At 37.2% G+C, this 10,783-nt stretch overlaps 1 protein-coding gene across 1 annotated transcript; it reads left to right on the forward strand.

Annotated features, from left to right (window-relative positions):
- The first annotated feature begins 7,186 nt into the window (after positions 1-7,186).
- Positions 7,187-8,468, forward strand: LOC123161933 (dirigent protein 11). Its single transcript, XM_044579747.1, has 3 exons — positions 7,187-7,558; positions 7,732-7,924; positions 8,230-8,468. Exons 1-3 carry the CDS (start codon positions 7,260-7,262, stop codon positions 8,242-8,244), a joined length of 507 nt encoding a protein of 168 aa, XP_044435682.1. The 5' UTR covers positions 7,187-7,259; the 3' UTR covers positions 8,245-8,468.
- Positions 8,469-10,783: the final 2,315 nt, after the last annotated feature.

A 10,783-nucleotide genomic window follows, 5' to 3' on the forward strand; every position in this document is an offset into this window, starting at 1 on the left:
TGATGCTCCCAATGTAGTGCAACCAAGTCATCTGGGAGTAATCTTCGTGTGCCTCCTTTTTTGTGACTTCAATTTACACTAGCACCGCACCTTAGAAGAGCAGTGAGCATTTTCTAGCAACTTATATGAACATATTGTATTCTCAAATGCAGAAGACACTTTCATTAACAAAGAATCAGCTGGTTATAATGGTGAAGGAAAATGAAGGAGATTACAGCTAACAACAATGGGGTGCTGGGATGACAAAAAAGTGATAATCTCCAATGAAAAATTGCGTGTGTTATTCTTCGATAAATTTACCTACCCCAAAGGGCACGTGTGCACAGTGCATGCATTTGTGTTGTCTTAATGTAAACTCTTTTTGTTAATTATGAAACTAATGGAAAATTATGTGAGCAAAGACACTCCGAACCCACCACTATTGGGACGTTAGGCATAGAAGAGCAGCTACGTTCTCCATTGTAATGAAGTATCAGAGCAAATCGAAGTACTCTCTTGTTTCTCAATCATAGAGCGATCCTGCTAGGAACCATAGCACTCACCAAACAAAAAATATATGCATTGTACATGCTCTAGACGGACATGCCCAATCTTGTGTCTTTGCCATATTCGAGAATTCACGGTGATATATAAAGTGCTTCACGAGATGGTCTTACACCCTTCTTAGTGCTAGCAGCTAGCTGTGCAAGAGTGATATTTTTTGTTCCACTTCAGAATAGTGATGCTGTGGCAACACATGTACTCCAATATGCGTCGCAGTGGGAACTTGCTCAGTCCAGTGACTTGCTTCAGAGCCTCTCACTAACTATTCTTCATAGGATGTTTGAATTTTCTATAGAAAAAGTCATTAACTAATAAGTAGCAATTTACTTGTACATGTATCCATTTCTCAATTATTCTTGTCTGGGTTTCTTTGCTATGACATGCCATGTTGATCTTAAAAATGGAGTTGAGGACTTGGCTAAAGTTAGTCGATTCCAATTTCACATATTTCTCGTGAGGCCATGAACATGGACTGGTCTCTAGTCTTACTTTGTAGTCGAGTGCTCGTACGCAAGTTATTCTACCACTTCAGAGTTCGTGTAATGGACCATTTAAGATGAATATGTTTGCAATTGCAATTGTCGCTCTACTACTCCCTTGTTCAGAAACCTATTGGTATTTGTTCCTGCAGTCTCCGCCAGTAACCACGGCACAACACAGCAATCATGCTCATTGTGTCATATGGTCTGCACGTCTCACAATAGCGAACGACTAGGCCAAACTTTTTATAGTTTCGCTTTTCTGGTGCTTCCCGTGAGTTAGGTACCACCTTTTCTGGTCTTCGTGATCCTTTTTTGTTTTTTCGATTTTCTTTGAAGTTTCTCATTTCCTTTAGTTATTTAGTTTCAATTTTATTTATTTTTCAAATGTTAAATATTTTAAAAAGTTTGGATATTGATAAAATCTTCACTAAATTACAGTTGTTCCTGAATTACAAAACATCTTCACATTTTATTTTTAAAATCTATAAATATTTTTCTAAATAATTTTTAAAATATTAAAGAAATAGTTGAAAAATGTTCTCAAAATTTAAAAATAATAATAATGAGTCTTCTAAAAAATTCATAACAAAAATGTTTGTGTATTTAAAAAAATGTTCTTGAGTTTTTATGAAAACAATCTAAAATTGTAAACAGGTCAATTAATCGAATAAAATATGAAAAAAGAAAAGGGTATAAACCAGAAGAAACCTTAACAACAAAAAAAGGAAAATCGAGAAAACCGGTCAAAGCACTGCTAACTTGCATATGCTGGGACTAGGCTCGTTTATCTCGCGGAAGCTTTTTCTCCCATCTCGACGCATTGGGCCGACCCATTTACATGCGTATATATTTGTAAGAAGGAAATGCGAGAAGTGTGGTTGGTCACTAGTCTTCAGGTTAAACGTGTGCTGCTCTAGCCAATTCACCCAACCTCCTTTCGTGGTAAGATGAAGGGGTGCGATCTACTTGAGGCTACTTGACCCGTTTTCTTGGAGATTTTTTCCTTTATTTTACTTTTTCTTCTCCTTCTTTCTTTGATATTCTTTATTCTCCGTTTTCTTTCATTTATTTGGATTCTTTTTTCATCTCCATTTTTAATTCTATTTTGCATTTTGTTTCTTTGTTTTTTTATTTTTAATTTATTTTTAATTTTGTTTCTATATTCCGTTTTCTTTGCTCTCTTGGTTATTATTATCTAATTTTTGAATGTGTCAAAAAATATTTTTCAAATACACATCTAACATTTCATCTCCGTTTTTTGTTTTGCCGTATGTTTGTTTTCGCTTTCACTCGACATTTTCATATATGTCAGACACATTTTTTAATAAGTGATCAACTTTTTTTTATACACATTCAACCTTGACCGAACGTTTCGTTAACATTTTTTATTATTCAATGTTTATCAAATAATTTTTCAATTTTTTTAGTGTTTATTCAATATTTTCAAATACTTATTCAACATTGGAAATATTATTCAACATTTTGAAATACTTGTTGAACATTTCCATAATTTTTCAACAAATTTTAATACTTATTCAACATGTTTCAAATACTTCTTCAACATTTGTAATAGCGATTCAAAATTTCAAAGTACTTGTTAAATATTTTTGAAATACTTTTTAACAAATTTTGATACTTATTTAACATTCTTCCAATACTTGTTCAATATTTTTAACACTGACTCAAAATTTTAAAATACTTGTTGAACATTTTTCAAATACTTTATAATTTTTTTAATACTTATTCAACATTTTTCAAATACTTCTTCAACATTTTTAATACTGACTCAAAATTTTCAAATACTTGTTCAACATTTTGCAAATAGTCGATCAACATTTTTTAATACTTATTCAACATTTTTCAAATACTTGTTATACATTTTTAATACTGATTCAAATACTTAATCTATAGTGCATGGTCCGTTTTTCTTTCGTACCGGCGGCGATCTGAATAGCAAATAAACACCCATTAAAACTAGATTGAGAGGAAAGAAAACATCGATAACCAAGCATGCACACCTATGAAAAACGGACCATATTCAAAACACACTAGATAGATAGATAGATAGATAGATAGATAGAGAGATAGAGAGATAGATAGATATACAGAGAGAGAGAGACATTATGATTGATCATATTCAAAATCGTTTTCGTTGTGTGAGCATTGAGGTCACCGTTGGCAACACAAATGTGATGCCATGTGAAAATAAAGGACGTGGACCTATTAAGGTCTTGAGTAATGGTTATTTGGTTAAGAGCGTGTGTTATTTTCTATCCCGTTACAATGCACGGGCTCTTTTGCTAGTCTTGACAGAAAATGTTAGTAAAACCAGGTTTTCTAAAATTCCTACTAAAATATGTATTCTAAAAACAAATCACCCATCGCTTTATAAAACACACACTAAATGTCCTTAGCTCCAGCTCATATGAGCTCGGTATGAGCAGTAAAATCTGAAGAAAAAAAATCAAAACATTCCCTTTTTTGGCAAACATTGACAAAGGTTCTGAATGCTTGTAAAGTTTCATCACGAAATACGCAAGTCAACTGTTCAGAGTGCACTAAACAACATTGGCTGTGTTCTTCTCCAGCCACAGATATGAGAAGCTAAACACACAAGTCAAATGGTCACATGATTCTATAGTGTACTCATGTGGTACATATGATGTGATAAATGTTTACTTGGTGGTTTGCTCACAACTATAGCATGATTCTTCAAATACTTTTTCCTCATTTTTAATACTCATTCAACATTTTTTAATACTTGTTCAATATTTTTAATACCGAGTCATAATTTCCAAATACTTGTTAAACATTTTTCAATTACTCTTTCAACATTTTTTAATACTTATTCATTATTTTCTAAGTACTTGTTCAACATTTATTATTTTTAAATACTAGTTCAACATTTTCGATACTGATCCAAAAATTTCAAATTCTTGTTCAACATTCTACGAATACTCAATAAACCAGTTTTAATAATTATTCAACATATTTCAAATACTTGTTCCACAATTTTAATGTTGATTCAATTTTTTCAAATACTTGTTCAACATTTTTCAAACACTCTTTCGACAATTTTTAATACTTATTCACCATTTTTCAAATACTTGTTTCACATTTTTAGTACCGATTCAAAATTTTCAAATAGTTTTCAACATTTTCAAATACTCGATCACTTAATTTTAATACTTATTCAACATTTTCCAAATACTTGTTCCACATTTTTAATGTTGATCCAATTTTTTCAAATACTTGTTCAACATTTTCAAATAATTTTTCAGCAATTTTTAATACTTATTCACCATTTTTCAAATACTTGTTTCACATTTTTAATACCGATTCAAAATTTTCACATTGTTGTTCAACATTTTTCAAATACTCAATCAATAATTTTTAATACTTGTTCAACATTTTTCAAATATTTGTTCCACATTTTTAATGTTGATCCAATTTTTTCAAATACTTGTTCAACATTTTTCAAATACTCTTTCAACAATTTTTAATACTTATTCACCATTTTTCAAATAATTGTTCCACATTTTTAATACTGATTCAAAATTTTCAAATAGTTGTTCAACATTTTTCATATACTCGATCAATAATTTTAAATACTTATTCAACATTTGTAAAATACTTGTTGCACATTTTTAATGCTGACCCAATTTTTTCAAATACTTGTTCAACATTTTTCAAATACTCGATCAACAATTTTTAATACTTATTCAACAATTTTCAAATACTTTTTCAACATCTTTCATGAGCTATTTTAGCAGCGCCCTTGTTCTGTTAAGAGGTTTAATGATGTAGAGCTGACTTAGTTTCCATTCGGGTGATGCAACAGGGGACTTTGTTTCCTTTCTATACTGTTAACGCAAATGGTCGACCTGCTATTTTCGATGTAAATTCTATACTAGCATGTCCTGCTATATATAATTTGTTTCAGAAATTTCAGTCCATGCATAATAAAGGGTCATTCACATCTTGCTGTCAATAGGATGATCCCTAGTTATACTTGCATAGGCTTGCTGTACTAGCTTATTCGGAAAAAAAATGCCTGTACTAGCTAGCTGCTAGTTAACGTCTGACCATAACATGTTTGATGTTCAGTTAATTATCCTCAGGCTAGCAAGTAGTTGCTCTGTTGGTAGCTTAATTAGCATCTACTCCCTCTGTAAACTAATATAAGAGCATTTAGATCACTAGCTACTTTAGTATTCTAAACACTCTTATATTAGTTTACGGAGGGATAGTGTTTACCAAACTAGCATGACATGACACATGAGTTGATTGGTTCGACTAGGTAATCTGTTCCTGGTAAACAGTAGCTGGTTGCATGATAATCTGATTAGTTCTTTAACCGTGCTTCTAAATGCTAGTGTATCTTCGAAAGACATAGATTAGTTCTGGCCACACAAAGACAGTTCAAACGCCCACTGGTGTAGGCCAACTCTAACCGATCCACTATCCGGCCGTAAGGAAGGATAAATTCGGTTATTCTCCTCTACGCCGCACCTAGACGATCCCCTAAACCGAATAGAGGATAATTTATCCTCCACCGCTGAAAACATCCTCCAATCTCTCTAAATAACCTCACCACGCGAGCGGATGAGTAGAATCGGCGCCCCCTCTCTCCCACCCATGCGCCGGCTCCATTCAGCCGTAGCCGCCACCACGCCAGGCCGCCGCCACAGATGACCGAACTTCCGGCTGGAATGGATAGCACGGGCCCTTCCGGCACCCTGCCGGCCTCCACCACTGGCTTGTCGCTGCCAGAAACAACCAGTGCGCCGCCGCCCGCGCCGAAGAAAAGCTTGGGATCAAAAAAGTCCACCGGGTTCAAGCTCCAGCTCCAACCGTGGCTAAGGCCACTGGGGTGGCGACCGCCTCTCCGGCGACGGCCTGCCGCCCTTCCGCCGCTCCTGTCGTAGCAAAAAGAGCTAGAAAACTGACGGCGATGGCATCGTCCCTCGCCGAGGAGGCCGCAGAGAAGAAGAAGAAGAAGAAAAAGACCACAACGGCACCCCGTCCACGCCCGGTGCCTCGTGCAACGTCTGGCCACACCAACGGGCACAGCTCTGGCTCGTCCTGCGGCGGCAGTCGGCAAGAGAGTTCTCGGCCGCCAATGCTATATGAAATGCTGGTACTTCATTTTGTGAACATTATTACTATAAGAAATGCTAGCGACGGAACTGACACGAAGAAACTGCATTGAAAATTATAGCGTTGTCTCCTTTATGTGAGTATATGCCCTACATAATCAATCAGATAATAAAATGCACCCCAAGGCCAGTCAAACAAATGGAATAAAATGACTAAGCTTTTGGTCTTCTCATATATTTTGCAAGCAAACTACTCCATCCATTCTTTTAAGAGGGCCCTTGTCCCCATCTTTATTATTGATAGTAAATTTGGCGTCATAGAAGGCAAGTTGTAGTCCAGTTAATATAGAATTGATTTGGTCGTTGCTGGCCTTCACATGCATGCATGGGGTTGGAATAACACCTAAGCACACTGGCCGTATTGCATAAAATATGTAACGGGTCCGAACCACCATATATTCTGTCTTAGATGATCACCCCTTCCAGGATTGAACAGCTGTTCAGGTCTTATATGGATAATATAGTTAGGGGATGGTACTGTAGAGAAGTGTGAGCAAAGCGTGCTAAGAGAAGCCGAAGCTAAGCCTGGAATGTGAATAGAGAAGCTAAAGAAGGGAAAATTCTTGCAATCTTTAGCTTCCCCTACTGAACCCACGGTGTACGATAAGAAAACCAATATTGACAGTTGGTACATGACCCTCTCCACATGGGATTACAAGAAATCTCGTGTAGGGGCCAATGGACCAAGCCCTGGCGATCAGACAGTTTAGTATTTTGTGCATTACGAAGTGAAAAGTTGTGGCAGAAAAGGTAGCAATGCGCCGTTGCATGACGGACATAAAATGAAAATTTTAGCAAGTGGATCATGTATATGTAAATATACACTCCGGATAATCTGTAAGATATACAAAATAAGACTATGCTTATTCCAAGGCTAGTCAAATAAAAGGAACAAAATGACTAACTGTATGGACTGCACATATATCTTTTGAGTCGACCTACTGCTTCCATACTATAAATACGGCCCAGCTCTGCATCCCATAGCACACAGAAAGCCAGAGAATCACACAAATATTAGTTTCTCTTCTGGATAGGTAGTCACCACACCCATCCGCTTGAAGCCTAGTGTCTTGAAATGGCCACTCCTCTTCCCCAAACATACCTTACTCAATGTTGCCTCCCGTGTGAAAAGGAGCTAAACTTGGTATTGTACTTGCACCAAGTCGTAGGACCAAACGCCAATCAAAAGACAATCATACCAACAAAACCTGGTGAGAGTTTGTTTGGTATCACTGCTGTTAATAACTGGGCCATAGTTGATGCCCCAGATTTCAAAGCAAAGGTCGTTGGTCATGCACAAGGCATTCATGTCATGGCTGATCAACCAAGTGTTGGCTATTACAACTCTTTCAACCTTGCGTTTGTGGAGGGAAGGTAAAACCTTGTGTACTTGTATAGAACAATAAATAATTCCATGACTGTTATTCTTATCTAGTGCTTATATTGAAGGCATTATCGTAGTATATTTAAGCACAGAGTTTTTATTTGTTAGATGGCATAGAATTGTGTAACTTCGTTGAGACTTCTGTTTTTTTTTTGTGAACTAGCTTCAAGGGAGCGACTCTTCAGGTGATGGGGATTTTTAATCCGGTGGGGGAATGGGCCATTATTGGTGGAACTGGAGAACTTACTATGGCACGTGGTACTATCAAATACAAAGTACTCCAGGAGTCTGCTGGCATTGAGAGTATCCGGGAACTGATTATTCGCGCATTCTACACGCCCCCTAGCGCACTAGTTGTAAGTTCCAAGAAACACTATAGATATTTACAACACCATATATCAATTGAATATTTTTACACTTCAAATGTGTGTCGGTATGGTATGGTGTATATATAACATTATGTACCAACTATTTATGGTATTTACATAATTATCTTTTATAGTGAATTACCTTGATGATCTAATGAATAGACTTGACTCAATCCTACGAGTTAGTTAAGATTACCTTAAACTAAAGATCCAACGAATGGACAATTTTCTACATATATATTTACTAAGACTAGAGAAATATCCTTGACCAAATTTCTCCCATTTTTGTACAGGTCCAGGGCGCATGATGGGATCAACTGCCCGATGAAAAGACTACTCATGGGACATTAATAATATCTATAAAAATAGTGAGCATATTGATGTCTATCAGTGTTGCGAGTGTGAAGATTCCCCTGTTTTATTTTATATAAAATAATGCATGGATTACAGTCTATGAGCTGATTATCCATGTTTCCGTTGTTCAACCTTTAATGTAATGTTTGATTGAGTATATTGGATCTTATACTTTATACGTATGACCCACATCTTATATATGTGAGAAAAGTGTGGCTTAGTTGGCCTCAAACTGTGTCCATAACTTGCACACGTGCTTTTGCTCGTCTATGCGGCAACCGGGCTGAGCCATCTGACTGAGTGGTCATGAGGCTCGACTTAGATGGAGAAATTTAACTGAAATCATAGCAAGTGGATGATTTATTAAACTATTGTGTTTCACGCAAGGTCAGTCAAACAAGAGGAATTAAATGACTAAGCCCATGGTCTTCACATATATGTTGTGATTGAACTACTCTTCTGTTCCTTTAAGGAAGGTCGGGTCATCCTAATAGATCTCGGAGCTCCATCCTATTGGTCATTTCTCTGATGTAATAATAACAACACCATTGCCAAGCAAATAGCCATTTAGCATTTTGTCATCAGTTGTATAAGGGATATGGTAGCAACACACAACTCACATAAACAAATTTAATTAAAAATCATACATATCAACAAGCTCATTAATTTGAGTAAACGCACAGGTATTATATTTGATGCAACAAAAACAAAACTAAATGTTTCTTGTAAGGCCTGTCGAACAAAGGGAACAGAATGACTACACTTGTATTCTTATTTGTGAATTCAACTACTCCAATGAAAAATTCATGGCATTCCATGTACTCGTCGATTTAGCCATCCATCTTGTTGACCACTCCCTTGCCAAGAAATTAGTCATTTTAGTATATTGTGCTTCGTAGTATGAGTAGTAGTAGAAGAAATAGTAACAATGCAACTACAGGAAAATTTTGATCCAAAATCATAGCAAGTGGCTAGTTCATTTGAGTATATGCTCTAAATAATCTAGCTGATATAACAAAACAAAACTATATGTCCCGCAAGGCCGGCCAAACAGAAATAATATAATGACTAAGCTTGTTTTGTCCACATATATTTATGAATCGAACTATTCCAACTATTTCATAAGACATGACATGTCCCCATGAATCTAAGGGTTCTATCATGTTATCAAATCCTCTGCCATGAGGATTATTGCGCTCCTGCCAAGCAATCAACAACTTCGGTATTTTGTGCTTCACAGTGTGACAATAGTAGATGAAATGGTAGCAGCGCAACTCACGCGAAAAAACTTAATGGAAGCCCTGGTGGTATGGACTCCAGCTTCTACCGGTCGCGTCGGCCTCTTTCTCCCCTGACATCAAGCGCCTCTTCCATCCGTTCCATAACAGTGACATCGATCTAGGCAGCATCAACTATGTGCTCATCGTGTTGCTCCCGAAGAAGGAGAAGATCCTCGCCCTAGTCTCCTACTGTCTGGTTTCCTTGCAAAATTGTAGCATAAAGATACTATGCAAGGGTATCATCGCACCCCTAGGCTGCAGTGACAAATTTTGGAGATTATTGATCCTGAACAGTCATGGTTCATCACAGAATTCATCATCTTGGGGAACTTCGTCTAGGTGATGGGGAGACTAGTGCTCCCCACAAGCACGCCAAAACCACGCTTGTGCTCAAGCTCGATTTTGCCAAGGCACCTGACTGCATCAATTGGTCAAGTATTCGACGAATCCTCGAGGCTCATGTGTTCCCACCAAGATGGTGTGGGCAAATGGATGCTATCTTACAGACCACGTGATCCGCCGTTGTCCTCAACAGGATCCCAGGGAAGTGGATTCACTAGAAGAGTGGCCGCAACAGGGGGACCTCGTCTCCACCTACCTCTTCCAGGTGATTACTAGCGCGCTTCAGTACACCGATGATATAGTCATAATCATTAGTCAAAATGCCGATACAGCTGCCCACCTCAAGCACATCCTCGATATGTTCGTCGAGGCAACGACTCTCGTCATCTACTTCACGAAAAAAAACACCCTTGTCCCGATGAACGTCAACGAGCGTGGCCTTATTAGTTCTAGCTTTTACTAATGGTGCTACACCCACCACTACATTCACTAGAAATATGGAACTAATGATAAGATGCCTGACTAGTGCAAGTTCTCCGCCATTGTGAATTGCCAACCCTAAGCGTGAATGCAGAACTACTTCTACCATTCTTTTAAGGGAAATGCAGTCCGTGTCCCCATCTCCTATTATTGACAATATATTTGGCAGTATTCAACGCAAGTGGCACTCCAGTTAATATATAATCTTTCTAAATGATATGACATTCTGTCATAATAATGTATAGGTTTGGCATAATGGGATAAGCTAGAGCATATACTTGCTGGCCTTGGCATGCATGCATGGAGTTCCAACAACTTCTAGACACATTGTATTATTTAAACACCATAGCAGGTCCGAGCTACAATATTGTTTGCCCTAAATAATGATCAA

The sequence above is a fragment of the Triticum aestivum genome, chromosome 1D, assembly GCF_018294505.1.
Source record: "Triticum aestivum cultivar Chinese Spring chromosome 1D, IWGSC CS RefSeq v2.1, whole genome shotgun sequence".
NCBI lineage: Eukaryota > Viridiplantae > Streptophyta > Magnoliopsida > Poales > Poaceae > Triticum > Triticum aestivum.

What these genes read in the sequence shown, in the direction of transcription:
- LOC123161933 (XM_044579747.1), top strand. Translation starts at nt 7,260, where the DNA reads ATGGCCACTCCTCTTCCCCAAACATACCTTACTCAATGTTGCCTCCCG. An exon ending in CTTGCGTTTGTGGAGGGAAG is followed by an intron (nt 7,559 to 7,731) that starts GTAAAACCTTGT and finishes TTTGTGAACTAG; the next exon opens with CTTCAAGGGAGCGACTCTTC.